The 18,794-nt window shown below is 41.3% G+C and overlaps 1 protein-coding gene across 1 annotated transcript; it reads left to right on the top strand.

Annotated features, from left to right (window-relative positions):
• Positions 1–2,281: 2,281 nt before the first annotated feature.
• On the top strand, positions 2,282–18,525 carry bcl3 (BCL3 transcription coactivator). Its single transcript, XM_084557710.1, has 9 exons — positions 2,282–3,507; positions 4,038–4,146; positions 11,226–11,334; positions 15,306–15,507; positions 16,260–16,348; positions 16,463–16,540; positions 16,909–17,076; positions 17,486–17,585; positions 17,684–18,525. Exons 1-9 carry the CDS (start codon positions 2,976–2,978, stop codon positions 17,800–17,802), a joined length of 1,506 nt encoding a protein of 501 aa, XP_084413836.1. The 5' UTR covers positions 2,282–2,975; the 3' UTR covers positions 17,803–18,525.
• Positions 18,526–18,794: the final 269 nt, after the last annotated feature.

The following is an 18,794-nucleotide window of genomic DNA, read 5'->3' as shown; positions in this document are numbered from 1 at the left end:
AACGTTAGCATGTCTTGACACACAGCCGTGCGTCAAACTGAAAACTTGTAGACTGCACGTGATGAGAGCACAGATTCCTTTCCACCCTCAACTTCCTCCTGCAGTTCCAGCTCAATATAACTGAAGAATGTATGTGCTTTCAAAAATAATTTGACTTAACAAAATTCTTTGCTGGATGTACATGTACATGTATCTGCCTACAATGTAGGACGACGATGTATTTGAGCTTTATTTTAATTTTCTTTGCACATGTACACCAATCTGTCACAACATTAAAAGCCCTGATGGGTTAAGTGAATAACACTGATCATCTCTTTGGTCCTGTCATTCATGTGGATGCTACTAAGACGCATACCATCAACAAAAGCATTTTTTGCTGACCAGGCACCCCAACCGATAGTAACAATGGTCCTTGACAGTATAGCAGGCACCCCCAGTCAGACAATGCAGCCTCTCACACTGCAAAAACTGCTTAGGAACAGCTAAAAGAAATATGAAAAATAGCTTGGGGCGTTATCTGGCCTCCGAACTTCTTGGAATGCACTGCAAAATGCCTGATCCACAGAGGCCCCACCCCTCAACCCATGGGACCCAAAGGGCCTCACTAACAACATTCTGTTGCCAGACACCACAGGACACCCTCAGAAGGCCCATGATCATGACCTACACACAATATTTGGCAGATGGTTTTAATGTTGTGGCTGATTGGCGTATAGTGATTCCTGTATATTCTCATTGGTTTTCTATTCTATTCTTGCTCTGTCACTTAGAATTTCTCCTCTGGAGTCCCACCAACATTTGCATCCAAAAGGGGGAGACAAACGCGGACAATCCAGACTCAGTTTACTGTCTTCATGGCTGATCATTTGATCTACTTGCTAGATTTGACTGAATTGTGTATGCTGCAGGAACAGTAGCAGTCCCACCACCTGCAGCTAAGACAAATATCAAAGCCGCTGAGGAGGAAAAGAAATCTTTCAGCTATTCAACTATTGATTATAGTCTTGATGTGTGTCTCAAGACTCACTTCCTTGATTGCAATGTATTTCGGGAGTCTAGTTGCACCTTTGGTCCATTAGCACATGAGGGCACCCTTGCACTCTTCTATCTTGATATACCTTATGACTTTATTATTCCAACACTCCTAAATAATTAATGGTAATGACTATGAGAACATTTTCTGCGTGAAGTTATCTGTGTACTCTTAAATATCATCAAACCTTGATCAGTGTCTCTTTAATTGTGCAGTAAGCTCTTTCTCACATGTGTTTAGGATTAGGCCAGCAATAGAAAAATAAAAATAAAAAAATCAGCTTGCATGTTTCATAAGCAGTGATACCTAATGCCAGACGAGACAATGATGGTTGAGTGCCCTGACAGCTGCACAAGATGTTTGTATAGTGGCAGGGTGTTTTAGGGACTTTAGACACCAGGGTTGACTTTCCGTTGCCCACTCCACACTTCAGCGGTAAGAGGAAAGTCCCAAATTGACCCAGGATATCAGAACCTGTCTGAGGGCGGAGAAGGATGAAATTAAATCAGGGAGTTGAGACATGTACAGCCTTTCAAGATTTGTTTCAGTGTCTGTGATCAGGTAACATGACCATATGAAGGGTAGCAGCAATGTGGCATTGACTGGTGGGTCCTCATTTAGTCTCCTCATTCCTCCTCCGGGAATCACTTGAGTTCAGCTCTGAGGCTGCAGCCTGATGACATCTCCAACCCCAGACAACTAATGAATGAACACATCCAAAATCTGACTCATGCAATGCATCTGACGGACTGAAAGCAAGAGTTCAACAGGAGACTTGATACACTTTTAAATCCTTTTCCGTTCACAATGTTGTGAGTTATAACATGCAGAAATGAAAAAATAGCCTATGTGTATTTGGTATTACCCCAAGGGCTCTAATGTATCACAAGTAGGAAACTATTATTTGAACAGGATTATTTTCTAACTTTTCAAATGGCGTTTGAAAATCAAAATAAGTGTGCTGAGGTGAGTAACAGAAACATGTGACGCACAAAATTACATACAAATCCTTTCCGTGACATCACTGAGAGGCCACAGAAAATCTCAATAAGGAAGTTTGCCTTTCAGAGCCTTAAGATTTTTGTTACCATTTTTAATTTGTGCATGTTGAACTTGAATACAGTAATATGACATTCTGCAATCGCATCTATACAGAGGGGCAGGCTGTTGAGCTTTCCCATGTATTCACATTAAACACATACATTAGTTAACCTGTGCTTCAACAATAACACTATGTGACTATTTTAGTCTGAAGCTTTAGTTAGGACACTGCAAGTTGTCCCAAACTAGACTGACTTAACTGAGACCAAACTGGATGCTAAAAAGGACATGAGACAGCACAGGACGCAGCTGAATAAGCTTGTGTCATTTCTGTACTGGTGTCACTCTCATCATTCTGCACACCGATGCACCCGAACCGAGCACGTCAACCATACGTCCCTGAACTTCTTGAGAAATTCAGTGTTAGATGTTTTGAACTTGCATGCAGAGCAGACGACAGATGTCTGTGAAGTCGGAAATGCAAAAAATATTATGAATTCAATACAATGGCTTTGTTTCGGTTTAAAGGGGAAAGCACCGGTAGTCACTCTGGTTACGTTCATTAAAAGCAGATGATCGCGCTGGCGCAGCGGCACTGTACCTGCAGTTGCCAGCATAGGTGCACATACTGTATGTGTCTACGCTTCTTTTTTGTCTTTTATTGTATACATTTGCACGAGTCGATGATTTGGAACGCTTAGTCTATCTTAATCACGCCACTGACAAAAAAGGAAACAGGGTGATGATATGGTCGTTTCTCATTTGATATGGATGTGGGAATTACGCACAGCTGATCACTTTGGTTGGACTGATCCCTAGACTGTCACTGAACGTCAAGAAGTTGTGCCCACAGGAACACACCTGAAACTTCTTCAGATTCCGATCGACTCGCTCCCAGTTGATGCCGAGGATCATGACCATGAACGGTGACCACCAGACGGTTGCCACAGCACCGCTGGATTTGCGCACCACAAACCGAGAGCGTGGGAGCGCCGGGTCGAGGACTCCGGACTGCAGAAGTCCCTCCAGAGACGCGTTGGTCACAGGGGGCTCACCTGCACCTCCGGCGAGCACAGGAACGGACAGTTTAGAAGTTCACTGCCCCACGATTAGAAAGGCACCGAGTTTAGAAACCAGTGCTGCCCACAAACGGCCGGCGGATAAACCTTCCAATACACTGCCTTTTAGGAAACGCCGGATTACTGTCGAACCGGAGACCCAGATCCAGTCACCAGCTCCAACAGAAAATGGACACATATTTTCTCCCGCGGAACAAAGTACGGACTTTACATCTCGAGAGAGTTTGCCCGGTCGCTTGGAACGAGCCGCGGTTGAAAGCAGGGTTGGTGTCGCACCGGTAACTCCCCGGCGGATCGAAGAGCCACAACAGACTCCAGAAGGATGTTCAATGTGTTTCCAACGGTTTAATTATGGTAAGCTTTGCATTCATTGCTTCGACATGATAAGCTTGTTTTTTATTTTATTTTTTATCGATTAAGTTTTCAACCCATGGCTTTATGTAACAAGAATAACTTCTGTAATCCTGATCTCTGAAGATGTTTCATGCTTTCTAAGACCAACTCTTATTGTGGCATTACATGGTGAGTTGATGTCATTTTGATTTTAAGACACCCTCACCCAGCACCCTCTTCCTTCTTCAGAAAGTTTGTTCAGTGTCACACAGGTGGCCACGACAAGACAGTGGAGTCACTACTGTTGCAACAGCTGCTGCTGAGAATATGTCCAGTCAGCTATTCTGCAGTGATTGCTCTCCAGCTAGTGTCATGCACTGACAAAAGTAGCTTAGTGGGTCAAATCACAACTGGATATTATGCACACTCACACATGCAATACATGCAGGGTTGCACACTTCCTTATTACCAAAAAAGACTTGTTTGTCATGTTCATGTTGAGCATATGCATCCACCAATTTCTCCTTTTCTTCTTCCTCCTGGCACTCTAGTGTACTTCATTCCCCCTGCCCCAGAGCCAAAGCTCCCTCTGGCCCACCAGACTGATAACTCGCTGGCTGGAATCGCACTGGCTACTCATCAAGATGAAGACGGAGACACGTATGTTGTTGTTTTTTAAAATGGTAGCGTTTGGAGTTATAGCTGTGGTGGACCATTTAAAAATACGCATCTCCATCCATACATCCAACGTTTACTAGGATTCATCCACCTAAGACTTTTTTCATAATCATAGCATTTCAGTCAGACCGTGGCACAATTCACACACACACCTAAAATCTTACTACAGTCATGCATGTTTATTATATTTTTTATTATATTATATTTCCGATTAAGAGCATTCATTGTCATTTTGTATGTGTAGTACTTAGTAGTGTAGTACTGTGCATAATGAGTCTGAGATCAGTTTGGACAATTTCAAAGTGTAAAAAGGACGCAAATTGTGATATTTATAGAAATTTTTCTAAAATGTACTTCTTTCAGTTAAAAGCGAAATATGTAATTTGACCTCTATGACCTCTATGGTGGGGGAGAAGTCTATTTTACCATAATAGTTGCACATTGGCATGAATAGCAGGACACAGACAGCGAATCCCAACACAGTATAACCACCAGCACCATTTAAGCCGGCAGATATGAAATAATAATGTTTCAGCTCAGTACTTCAGCTTAGGTTATGCATTTTTTCACAAACTTCTTTGATCTAGGTCTACATTCTCAAATCTGTCTTTGCGTGATCCAATAAGCCATTTTCACTGCAGACATTTATATTTTTTCACCAAAGAATGTTCCAGTTAAAATAGTGTTCATCCTACTGGGACATGCCACAATGTCTTTCGTGAAAAAGGCCCTATACCACATGATGTCTCCTTGGCAACCATAATTTGGCTGCCATCATGGCAATATTCAGGCTTCACACATTGCCTCTACGGGCATAACACTTGTCTTGACTAACTACTACGATAATAGAAAGTGAAATGGTCAATCAACAGTAGTCTCCACAAGCAACTGCCTGATCTCATTATCAAAACTTCTGGTGTTGCGCAAGCAGCAAGTGAGTTGTCTGTAGTGTAACACAGTTTATTTGTTATGATCTCTGTGACTCACCGTAGCTATGCATATTGAACAGGTACCGTCAGTGCCACCCACACCCCCTACTCCAACATAAACAAATTCTTTCCAGCTGTTTCACTTGCCGATTCAGAGAGATGGTCAAATATGATTCATTTGCCTTTGAGACTTTTGAGCTCCTGTGCTAACTTGGTATTTAGGCTATTGATCTAAGCTACCAGACTGAATTGGCGTTTCATCTATGAACTGGTTATGTATATGTAGGCTGTGTGTATGTATGTCACATGGAGGGCACATAATTGCAAATATAAGACTTTAACGCATGGCTACTCTACTCTGTCTAAAGGTTTGACACCCACCTACACAGTAACTGAAATGACAAACTGATACGAGAACGCCCAGAGACACTTACACACAGTCATGTGAAAACATAGCATGTCCAAGAATTAAATGGTACTTTGATGTTGCAGTTTCAAAAAGTATCAGCATCATTTGCATTCACTCAAAACAAACCCGTGATGACCAACTTTCAGCGGTGCAATAAGTCCCGTGACATGCCACCAGCTGCTTGTTGTCCCATGTCTGCATCAGAGACATGTCTGCCATTATAGCAAGGAAGTAGATTGCAATATAACTTTTTGATTTTTATACTTGCAAAAGTCAGATTGGTTTCCAGGCTTCTGTAACATTGTTGCCCTAATCTGATTCCATTTTTCATCTGTACCCTTTCTATTACTACGAATCCTCTTTGAACTACATACTTTTTGCAGGCACAGGAGCAATGTGTATGAACGTTGAGCACTGCCTAAACCTTTCACAAAGTCTACCCCCTTTGTACTGAGAGCCCTGATTAGTTGTAACTACTTTTCACTTTGTGGTTGTTTTAAACTTTGTGTGAATTCTGCAGAAAGAAACATTCTCAGCCCCCTTGTCATTTTTCACACAGTATGTATGTGAGTGTGTGCGTGTATGCATAATGTGAGTGATGGCGAGCATGTGTCTACTCTTACGTCAATCCTCTGTTCTCAGCGCCTCTGAGGCCCCTTAGTTTCGGGAAAACCAGTGAGGGCTTCGTTTTTAAACATGCTGTGGTTTTTCTCAGGTGTCTCTGTCTCTCTCTCTTTTCTTCTCTGTGTTTTTAAATGAATGGGCTCAAAAAACCCAAACATCCGCTCCTCACTTCCTCATTTACCGCTTTCTTTCTATCAGCTTCTCATCTCTCTCTCTCTTTCTCTGACAGTGTCACACTGTCAGCGGTAGGATTTACTGTATTAGGTACAGTTCCTACAAACAGATTCCAACATGCTTCCAGTCAGTTGACCTGCACAATAATGCTAGAATGTAATGTACTTGGAAATACTGATTGTAGAAATTAGGTTTGGTTGAAACCTATAGAAATTTAGGCTTGTGCCGTACGTGTTGTTTCTGCCATTGAAAAGAAGAACATCCTTGAAGAAGCCACTGCCTGTGCCTCTTTCTTACTTGTGATTCTGTCATTTTTATTTTTTTTCCAATATATTTATATATTTGCCCACTTCTTGTTGTGAAACTGCAGTCAATCCATTTTCAAGCCAGTTGCTGTTGGCTTATTAGATGGCTGCACATACATTATGTGTATTAAGCAATGAAGTGATGAATTCCCATGATTCTTCACTCTGCGACACCGAGCTACATAAACAGAGATAATAAATCGGCCCAAAGTCATCTGATAGACTTTATCTTTAATCATGCCGGGGGTATGGACTGACGTCACTTATAAACTTACTGTCAGCGCACGGACCACCATTTGCCTTGTGCATGTCTGGCAGTAATCATCATAGACATATATAGATAGACGCGACATTGAGCGCTGCCGTCTACTAGAGCAGCCTACAAGGCGGCCATCTTGGAACAGGGCCACTCGCTCCTACAGTGCATTACATCTATGGAGGAATGGGGTTTCTACACAATAAAAGTGATCATAAATCGCTCAGTTGAAGTCCGGCATCTTTTCTTTACAATCCTCTGTCAGAAGCTAGTCTGCTGATAACATTAAGTAAAAATTGTATTTGGGTAGTAAAACCATATTTTTATCATAGCTACATGTGTGACGTTTTTAACAGTCCAAACGTTTTGAAATCGGTCCAAAATTCAGCGAATAATTCTACTTTGAGATTGAGGAGTACCTCTTTCCTTCGTATGTTCATGCACCACTGCCTCTGCGAGCCCTGTACCAAGATGGCGGCGCTTTAGGCACGTCCCTCCACAGTCAATGTCGCGTCTATCTATATATGTCTATGGTAATCATGATATCTGCACATTTCAGGAGCCTTCGGACAGTCAGTCAGCGTCCCTTCCAGCCAATCAAATGCTAGTACACCTATGCACTCTGAACCGTGCATCGACCTTTCACAAACTCTACCCCTTTGTAATGAGAGCCTCGATTAGTTGTACGTACTTTTCACTTTGTGGTTGTTTGAGACTTTGTTCCAGTCGGCTGTCAGTTGCAAAACAAACTGAGAAGCCTCTGGAAGGACACAGTGGAATTACCTTGTTCAACGGCACACCAAACATAATGCGTACAAGTACTCTGGTACTGGTAGGGATGTTTACCCGCTATCATAATATCAGTAGAGACTTGTCCCCATTGTCTGTGTGAAAACTACTTCCTAGTCTTTGCGTGGCACTTGGGAAATAGTCAGGGGATCTCCAATATCATTAGGATATCTCTTCTCAGTGTTTCCCACAAGATTTCGTGAGACCCTGGCGTTTTATTTATTTCTCTTTTTGATGTTGGATTTAGCGACAAACAGCAGCAGCCTGTGCAGTTCATCAGTTCATATACAGGAATACTAAACACAACGCTGCTGAGACATAGGATTATATGGACAAATGTATGGAATATTATATAAAATGTATTTATAGTAAACAGTTTACTTTCAGTTTCACTGTGTAGCGCTTGTAAAGTTTAGCTAGTTGTTCTGTTACAAGTTACTTCTGGAGTTATTTCCTCCGGGTGTTCACCAACTGTAAATCTCCATGGTCTAAAAAAATCAAAAGCAGAAACATCGGGTTTTAAAAAGTAGTAATGTCAAGTTTTATTAGTGAACAACACAAATAGCTTCACATCCCACATGAGTTGTCTGTGCCGTTTTCTCTGTCTGGTTAAATTCAGTACGTTGTGAGACCAAAGGCCCATATCTCAGGCTTATGTCTGGAAATTCTGGTGTTAATAAGTTGTGTAAGTTACTACTTCAGGACAGTAACCTGAATATCATAATGAATTTTGAAAGGCCTACTGAGTTAGTTGCTAAGCCAGTTTGCATATGGTTTAAATGTTTTGTGGTTATACACCCTAGATAAATGGTCTTCCATCTGACCTGTTTTCAACACAGTTTAATGAGATTGTTGTTGATTATTGAACTACATTTGCAAGTTTTTTATTTACACTGAAAACATAACATTGACTTCGATTAATGTTAAATGTCCCATATCATCAGTGCACTCTTTTACATAGGCTCTTCAAACAGGCTTCCCGTACTTACTCAGTAATTCTTCGACTGAGTCAAAATTAAACAAGACTGCATTAAGATACACATAGTTGATAATACTGGTGGTGAACATAAAAATGGAAGGTAAGCATAGACCTTACAAAAAGATAAATTACATGTCCTTCCAGGTTTGCTCTGACTTGTTTCACATATAAATACCTTTGCTCTAGAGAAAACTCCAAGTGGTGACGTTGTTCATGTCGAGCACAACAGGCTATGCAGTAAGCCGTCATTTCTTGTTAACTGGACTGTGGTGTGACTCTCTTTTGTTTACTACTTACACAAACTGACACATCACCTCATTGCTCAGCTGGTCGACAGACCACAGGATATGTTAGTCTTGAGTCTGATCATTCAGTCTGGCTGTGCCCTCACCTTTCATACCAAACAGGATACCGCATGTACACAGCTTTTTCATTTTTTTTTTCTGTCTTCTCCTCTGTCTCTCTCTCACTCTATCTGTGTTAGCAAGCTCGGGACTCCTGTCTGCGTCAGTTCTGCGAGTATGCCTGGGGTTATCTGGGGCTGTGGTCTGCCCCACTTCCAGGAACAAGAAACAGTACAGTTTCATCTTAAGAGAAAAGAGAGAGATGGATGCAGATATAAAAGGGTGTAGCCAGACTAATAGGATCATAGTAGTCAAACTACTAAGTGAGATCAGTGTTTAGAAATCTGAGCTAATCTCTGATTCAGTATTTATTCACAATGTCACCACCTTTTAGAATACTTTCTTTAGAACGCAGAATGACAAAAGCCTTGCCAAGTCATACCTGAACAGCCTGTCACTGTATTTGGCTTTGGATATAAAGTATTATGTCACAATTGACATTGGCAGTTGCTCCAATCACTGTGGGATTTATTGTAAAGCCAGTGCTGGGGCTTTTTATAGCAAATGATGGGCAGCTGACAGCATGTACAGTAAATGGGCAGATCTTTGTTGATACAGATTTGTTCACTGTGCTGAGCTCAGTTACAGGAACAGGGATCAGCTGAGGAAAGAACCGCCACACTCACTCAACATGCAAAGTTCTGCTTTTTACTCTGATGTCAGGAGCAAATAATCTTATTTTGTAACACAGCTGTAGTTTCAATCTGCTCTAGAGCAGCAACTTTAGTTCTTTGCTCCTGCTGCAGAGCTGATGTCCTTGCTTTCTCAAGCATGTGCACACAGAGGAATGCATGTATGTGCAGATGCATACACAGTGATCCACTGTTTAGCTGTTTTAAATGTGTTTTGCATGGATTTATTTATGTATTGTTTACCTACAACCACTGTGTGAACATTGGCACATGCTTATCAATCTGTTACAGATCACAGAATTTATTTTTCTCATACTTGCTTTCACCAGGAATTTGAATGCTGAACACATCACTGAGAGGAAGTGCTTTTCTCACTACAAGAACTTTCTGTGCAACAGCACTTTTAACTTATTCTCAAGAAGTCTCCTTGTTTCCTGTTGCTTAATTGTAGTGTGCATCTGATTATAACTTATCTATTGGATGAAGCTGACTGTGTAAAACCAACAGAAAGCCCCTGTCAGAAATACACTTTAACTAATAGTAACCTTTCAGAGCACAGAGAGCAAGATAGAAGAGACCGAATGCTGCCTTTGTCAGTGACAACAGGAAGTGACATAAAACAAGTCTGGCTCTTACTGGAAGTTGCTTCTTCTGATAGCATACAAAAGAAAAATGTGAAAACTGCTATACTGTTTTCTACACCTTGCCCTCCCCCTGCTCAGTTTCCTGCCCTTCCCATGCCTAAACTCTGGCCTGCATTTGCTTCTTTCACATATAGAACGCTGATAGTGGTTTCCCCTTTGGCCTTGATAAGGGCGCCTGATAAAAGCACCGTGAGTCATGCCTATGCATCTGTGGAGCTCCTAGGAAAAAGAACTATCATTGAGATAATTTAATAAAGTGATCAAGTAGATGTTTTTAAAAGTCAAACACAAAACAATCTCGAGCCCCTCAAGTGCAGAGTCTGCAGACAACAGAGAATGCATGATTTTTCATCTCCGATAAATAGACTATATTCCCTTAAACCATAGTTCAGTAGGTGGTTAGCTAATGGTCCTTGCAAAACCCATATCTGTAATGTTTATAGGTTAATTATGACATACAACATAGTAATTTACAAATGTGCCCATAGTTGACATTTGATTTCTTCACACTTAGCCAGACTCTGCCCTGTATATTCATATTTGATGACAAACATGGTCATGGTATCTTGTCATCTAACTTTCTGCCAAACAAGGAATGCATTTCCTGCAATCTGACATCTCATAAGAAAGTCATGTGTAGGTCCGGCTGTTCTCTCTGAGGTGGTTACATGAGGCCTTTATATTCTGACTGGGTTGTTGTTCAGATTAATAGGGGAATAATCTGTCAGTGTAAACACAAAAATGAAGTGTAATTATTTCTGATATATTGTAATTAGTTATCAGACAAGTTATTTATTTACACTTCAGCAAAGAATATGGGGTTAAAGTCAGCATTTAAAGTTGTAACCTATTCAGATAAATGCAACATTTCTCTTTCTCCTGTTAATTGTGTTTTGTGTGTGTGTGTCTATTACAGAGCCCTCCATATAGCTGTGGTGCAGGGGGAAATGGCCTTTGTCTGCAAACTCATTAATATCTTGCTGTTTGCTCGGAGAGGCCTTGATATCTACAACAATCTCCGTCAGGTGAAACAAACGCACCGACCAAGACACACGTGCCACATTATGACAACCATTAATATGCAAACATGCACACACAGCCACTGTAACTGCTCTGACAAACACTACACTGGGGACTATGTTAGATACATTCTCCTGCCTAACACTTTTAATAACAGTAACATGGAAAAGAATGAAAGAGGAAGTTCCTTGGTTTCCTCCTTTCCTTACACTGCGTTACTGCATACTCTTACAGTCATGACGGCAAAGGGAATTTACCCTTCCTGGTTTCTCCACCTGCACTTGCCACAAGCCAAAGCCATGAGCATTCTGGGAAGGACTATGCGTGTGCTTTCCAATGTTCTGTTTTTTTTTTGTTTTTTTTTTGTTGTACATCGTTTTCTAGTGTTTGGTGTTTCTATAGCAAGGGATTTTTCAGAGTTTATATGCAGGATTTACCATGTTGTGAAATTCAGAGGCGAGAGCCAAGATGATTAAGAGCCACAAAGAATGACTTCCGTGAACCTTATACTCATAACTAGAATGTTTGATTCTAAAGTTGTAAAGATGTCACTGTTTACTTGTGCTTCAGCACACATTTTGCTTTAGTTCTTGCATATAAACATTCACATTCAAGGGGTGACTGTGAAAAAAATGAAGGTGCCCTTCAGCCCTTAGTAACCACAGCTTAATGCATAAGGTGCAGTATATTTTACTGGCATGTGTACAAGGAATTTTGTTCAAGCGTTTCCCAATCCAGGGCTGTCCCAACCACTGGGTTTAAGCCAACACTTCCACTATCTTCCCCTTCATTGTCTCCACCTCCTTAGCCTCCTGATCTGCATTCTGCCAGCTTTCTCTTTTTCATCTTTCAACAGAGAAAGCACCTGAGCTGTGCAGAGCTTATTTTCACAAGGCTGGGGTTTCACACCACACAGGACACCACAGGCATGCTTACCAGAAATAATGCTGGTTCTATCATCAGTTATTGTCTTTCCTCATTGCTGAGGCTTGACAACATAGGTTTTGTGATATCCTGTGTCACACACACACTTTTCACACACTAACATATTTTATGTCATATGCAGTTATAACCCAAAAGGGCGATTTACAGGCACAGGCCCGTCACACTCATTTGCCTACCAGATTGTGTGGTTTTTACTGAATATCAGGCATTAAGAACGCCAATGAGGCCAGGGAACTTTTCGCTTTTGAAAACACTGAGTTTACTACACAGGACAATTTTCAGCATTGGCTAACTTCCCACAACCCAAAGAAAAAAAAATACAATTCCAATATTGATGACAACTCCTGAGTTTCTGTGGTTTTGCATAATGGAACTTTTTGACAGAGTGTTAGTATCAGTAGCGTAACTGAACAATAGTGCAAGTGTCGGAGCATGCTTTGCCTTCCACTCCCAGAACTGCTGTGATGATATAGACACAGCTGTTTGATACTCCCACACCGGTCATACTATGTGTGGCTGCAAAGCTCACGCACACCGTTGTAGTCTACTTTTTCCTGCAGCTGATGGTGTAGCGCGTGGCTCTGACACGACTACAGTTTGGGGACTAAATCCCATGGGGCCCACCTACACAAAAACACAAAAACATGCACCGATGGTCATGTGCATTTGATTCTTGACAGCCACGTGCATGTGTACCTGTTACAATAGAGTGTGCAGATGGTAATGTAACAATTCAGTAATTTATGTTTGTTTGTGGCATGTTGGCAGCATGCCCTTTTATTTTTTTTGACGTGAGCGGTTGTGCATGTGCGATGTGTGACAAATGAGGCATCTGCGTGTGTTTGTGTGTACTTCAGTATCCTTGTTCCGAGAAATCACATGACCAACCCCCCCCCTCCCGCCTTGCTTTGGGCTGTTTCTCAACATACCTTGCACTGAGGTTCAGAGGGTAGTTTACAGGGACTTTCCCTTCCTGCGCGTGCCTCTCTCTCTTTTTCTCTCTTGCTCTCTTGTGCGTCTCTCTATCTGTCTCACTGCTGTCTTTTTTTTTTATATCTCTCACTGCATATATCTTAACAGAATTTAGTTTCTAACCATAACTGATGAACTGACTGATGCTATCAGTATAACTGTCAACAACACTGACGTAAGAGCAAGAGCAGTAATGTTTATTTGTGCAGTAGGGCTGGCTTTACCCTGTAGTGTTCACTGCAGAGGAAAAGTCTTTGTCTCCTAGTTTTGCCTTCCACCTTTCTTTGTGTTTGGCACTGCTTACAGCCTGAGGCAGCTTTTCATGGCCAAAAATCTACTCACATCTTTTCACCTCATTCATGTTGATCCACTCATTTTGCAGGAATGTGAGTGTGCGAGGACAGACCCAGAGGAAAGAGAAGGGATTTTCCCTTGTTATCCTGTCTTTCCCCTGGACTCCCCTCTGCCACTTCCGTTTCTTCCTCATTCTTCTGTCTCCATAAGCTAACTCCCTATTCAGTCCCTTCCCACCCTTCCTCTTATCTTTACTGGATTTTTTGTTTAGTCACTTTGAAATCCTTTACAGGAAGCCTGCACCAGTGTCTGCCAACTCTGAGAGGTCCATGTTGAAGGCCATAAAAGGCCCACTCGTGGAAGGAAGTTTCTAAAGAAAATGTTATTTGTAATGAATGAGGACAAATGGCTGCTTTTTTCAAGTTACGGTTAACAGTTACTACTGATTATAAGAATGAACTTTTACATGGAATATGATTGTGTGTGCGTATGCTCTGTGTGTGTGTGCTTGTGTGAGTCATAGGATTCAGGGAAACAAGAGCTTCAGTTGCACTGACACAATGGAGGAATTCCACAAAGATGCTCTCCCACTGCTATACTGCAATTTGTAGACTTTACTGGAAGAAACCCTGAGTGCACACAGGGCACACAAACACACACACACACACACACAGAGAGAGAGAGAGAGCGAGAGAGAGAGAGAGAGAGAGAGAGAGAGAGAGAGAGAGTACACACACAGAGTACACAGGCTAGTAATAGATCAAAAGTGAAACTTGAAGCAACAATCTGTTCCTGATTGTTGCTTTTATTGTGTAACGTAAATAGCAGCTAAAAAATTCCAGTGATTAAACTATGAGCTAAACATTGCTTCATTTCAACCGAGGTTAGTCAGTGCTCTCCTTGGCCGTAGTTGACCCAATTATCTTCAGGTTGACACACGCTGACCTCACCTACAGGAACATCCCAGATTGCTAAAGGGATTTCATTCAGCACTTGGTAGATTAATCCAGTCAAAGACTTGGTGATCTGTTTGTAACTTTTGCTTTTACATTGCTGACTGTTGCACAGTACAAGCTCCCACTCATTTTGAATTAATCACCCAGTCTGCTAAGGCCGCTGGCTGTTGCTAGTGATGTTTGTTCTTTGATATAAGGTGCAAAGGTCTCACCTGGCAGGTTTTTTTGGACTTTGATTTAATTGCTGACAATTGTGTGTATGGGCAGAGACGTTATAGGTCAGGTTGTGTATGTCAGTGTCTGTAGAAATAGACGTGCACAGTAATACAAGTACACGTAGCTCGGGATCTTTTGAAGTGTAATAATGGTAATCTAACCAGGCATGTTCCTTGTTTATTTATATCAGGTGTTAGCGTGTCAATAGTGTCATCATTTTACTGTGTTATGTACTTTAGCCTGTAGGACAGGATAGAGATGATGAAGGGAGGCCTTTACTACAAACCAGCACACTTTACCTTCAACTTCAAGCTAAGCTTAGCTAAGAAAAGTTAAATGGCCTCACACTAACTCAAATTGGTATTCTAGTTTAATTATTATTTTGATGTATTTGGGATCTCCACTGTCACTCAGGGGATGTTAGGAAGTGGGAGTAGTGTTCAGCTTTAGTGGGCGAATCTAGTGCCATCTCGTGTGCACTGCAGTGTGAAAAATTACAACTATTTTGAGAAGATGTTTATAGTATTGTTACAGTTGTGGAAATTAATACAGTATGTGTCTGAACTGTCATTTTTGCTGTCATCCTCCCTCAGACTCCCCTGCATCTGGCAGTGATAACCAAGCAGGCGGACATGGTGGACGTTTTGCTGAGGGCAGGGGCCGACCCTGCTGCCTTGGACCGCAATGGCCAAACAGCGCTCCATCTGTGCTGTGAATACGTCCAGTGGGACTGTCTGTGTGTAGTGCTTTCTCTGTCGTCATCCTCCTCGTGTTTGGAGATCAGAAACTTTGAAGGTGAGTTGTAATCTACTAAAGAAGTTCAATATGTATTGTCCTGAAGGTTGAAATGGTAGATAAGATCTTCTGGCCTTGTGATTGGTTGTAATGTTGTCCTCTGCAATGATTTCCCTGCATTTAGATTAATTAATACATGCAATATCAAACAGTGCTTGGTAAATTGGGCTAAAATAAATAAAACTTGTCTCAGCATCTTATATAGTTTCTAAATCAGTTTACATTTACTTTACTGATGTAAAAAAGAGTATACCTTCAATGATGATGATATATAAAACAAAACAGCCTCAGAATAGTTAACTAAATAGTTAACTGAATAGAATAACAGTTCAAAGGGGGATATGAGAAATGTAAACCCTGCATTTTCAGGTGGGAGTTTTGGGTGTGTGGGTGGGAAGAAGACATTTCCTTCCTCTGTCTTCTGGTGTCAGTGTAGTGTAACTTGCCCAATCTCTGTGCAGCATAGAAGTCACTGTTAATCTTAGCCTAACACATCTGGGTAGAGTAGAAAGCCCCCAGAATACAATGAGTATTAACGCAATGGTATAGTAAAATCAGCCTACACTTTAATGCCATTACATGGTAATTTGACTTACAACCTTTGCAACTACGGTAAATTTTATATTTCTCGTTAAAGATCTTTTAATATATTTCCAAATTATTTAACTATTCTATATGCAGAAATTACACAAACTCTTTGTAAAATATAAACTCAAAATCTTTGTTTTGTTTTGCTTTGTTTATGTTCTCAGGTTTGAGCCCTCTCCATCTGGCTGTGCTGCAGGGCTGTAAGGACTTGGCCAAAAAGCTGCTTGACGTAGGCGCTGACATCAATGCAATGGTTGGTACCTGCTGCACTGACTCAGCACTGTGGGTTTCATGACGTCACAAGTTTTTACATTTTTTCATTGTGCATTCTCTGACTTTTCCCATGATTCTTTTTTTCCCTAACCAGGACATCAAAAGTGGCCAGAGTCCTCTTATGCACGCCGTGGAGAGTAATAACCCAGACATGGTTCAGTTCCTGATTGAGGTAATTTAGTTGTCTGAGTGGGGAGGAAAGAGGGGAGAGAAGGGTTGTGACTCAGCTCTGTCAGCTCATCGGCTACACAGAGTTTGAAGAGATTCTTTTCCAGCTCATAGATAAGGCCCTCAAAGAACTTATAGTTTACCTTTATTATCAGAGTTTAGCAACTGTGCTGTGTGTGGGTAGAATTATCTTTTCTGCTTACTTCATCTCTGTCTGGTCTAACTCACCCTCTGCATGACTCTCCATGACTCCATGACTCTCCATGGCTCCATGGCTCTCCATGGCTCCATGGCTCTATCATTTCTTACACTTCCAATACTTTCGGTGCTGGGTTTCTTTATGAATCACATTCTATTGTTTTTCTGTCGCAGAATGGATGTGATGTCAACAGCCAGTCATACAGTGGGAACACGGCCCTACACAACGCCTGTGGCCGAGGTCAGGTGGAAACTGTATGGATGCTGCTAAAGAGTGGAGCTGACAGCAGCCTCAAGAACTACCACAATGACACACCAGTGATGGTGGCCAAAAACAAAAAAGTGAGAAGACATTAAAAAAATCGCATAATGAAACTGACATTACAGGAATTCCATTCTTACAGTGTTGTAATTGACTGCAACGTACTTCCTAGTGATAGTCCAAACTTTCAGTCAGTCACTATAGTTTCATGATGGAAAATTCCATTTGTCCCAAGTTACATCAGAACAATAACCCTAACAGTTGAAAACTCTATTTGACTCAGATTGGATTAGTAGAGTAGGAATAAAACTCTAAAGTAAATGTGTGTATCCTTCCCTCTAGAGGTCAGTTCTGGATAGTGCAATGTTTTATCCACCAGTATTAGATTGTTTGACTGAGGAGCTATTTTAGTAAATCACTGTAACTCAGATTTGAGTTCATGCACAAAATGAATATATAATATATTATTATAACACTTTTTTTTTTCAGATAGCAGATGTGTTACGAGGGAGAGGCTCCAAGCAGATAAGAGTTCAGGATCAACATTGTAGTTCAGTCTCGCCACAAGGGGGCAGCCTAACAGAAAATGGTGAGAATACTCACACATGTTCACAGACAAGTATGCACAGTCACCAAAATAAAAATGGAAAGAAAGTATTTTATTTGTATTCTTTGCTTCTCCTTTAGGGTCCCCATCTCCCAGCAATAGTCATGGATATTCACCTTCAACTACACCACACATCGTTCATCACAGCACTTCCCACTCTCCAAGGACTCCATCTACGCTTCCATTTCCATTTTATTAGTTACTGTCAAGAGAAACTTGCAACTACCTCCACACAGCCAATCATCAAGGAGACATTGACTCTGGATTTTTCAGGACATTCGGGAAAGGGTTCACCCAGTTGGACGGCAGACCAGGAATAGACTGCACCTGACATTAGGCAGCGTATTCTTCTGGATTCCATAATAAAAGACAACCCTTGTTGGTCTTTGATGCCTTGACCAATAGAATTAATAGAAATGTGCCACTATGTGCAGTCAAGGCTGAACATGAAGGACGTTTTTGAAACTGCCTGCAGGTGTCTGTAAATGACAGACGGTCCAAAGCTCAATGAACTCCTGTTTTTAGTTGTGGCCACCAGAAGAAGGGTTAAGGGGAATGAGGGGGATTCTGTGTAACAAACTTCCCTGCTTTACTTGAACTGTGGCTAATGCATTTGCATTGTCAGGGTCACCAGGACACCCCAAGTCTTGCTGAAGTTACCAGTCTGTTCGTATAAATACATGACAATATATTGCACATGTTCCTTCATTGCTCCATTGTGATAATCCATGTCCTCTGCATATTTCAGGTCTTACTGTGCATATGCACCTGTGTGTTTTTTCTATTAATGTCAAAAGTTGTAGATATTTTTATAAGATATAAAATCTATCCAACAAATATAGCGTTGTCATATCCATGTCATAAGTGAAGCCTTGTTTTAAGTATCTGGTGTGATCCCTTGTACTTCAACAACAGCAACCAAACGCTTCCAGTAACTGCTGATCAGTCTGAGAAATTTTAGGCCATTCCTCAACACAGAGACGTTTCATTTCTGAGATGGTGGGTTTTTCACACGTGAACTGCTTACTTTAGGTGGTGCAGATCTTCTCAGCTGGATTTGGGAATGACTGAAAGACGTGCCTGGAGCTACCTACCTAAGACAGTAGAGTTAAAAGTGAGGTAAGGTGACTCTTGGTCGCAGCAGTTATAATCAGATATAACTCAGAGACATGTTTTGATCTCAGTGTTTGT

The sequence above is a fragment of the Chelon labrosus genome (genome assembly GCF_963514085.1).
Source record: "Chelon labrosus genome assembly, chromosome: 12".
NCBI classification, from domain to species: domain Eukaryota; kingdom Metazoa; phylum Chordata; class Actinopteri; order Mugiliformes; family Mugilidae; genus Chelon; species Chelon labrosus.
Note: the sequence above shows the minus strand (reverse complement) of the source record. Positions and strands in the feature narration are given on the sequence as shown.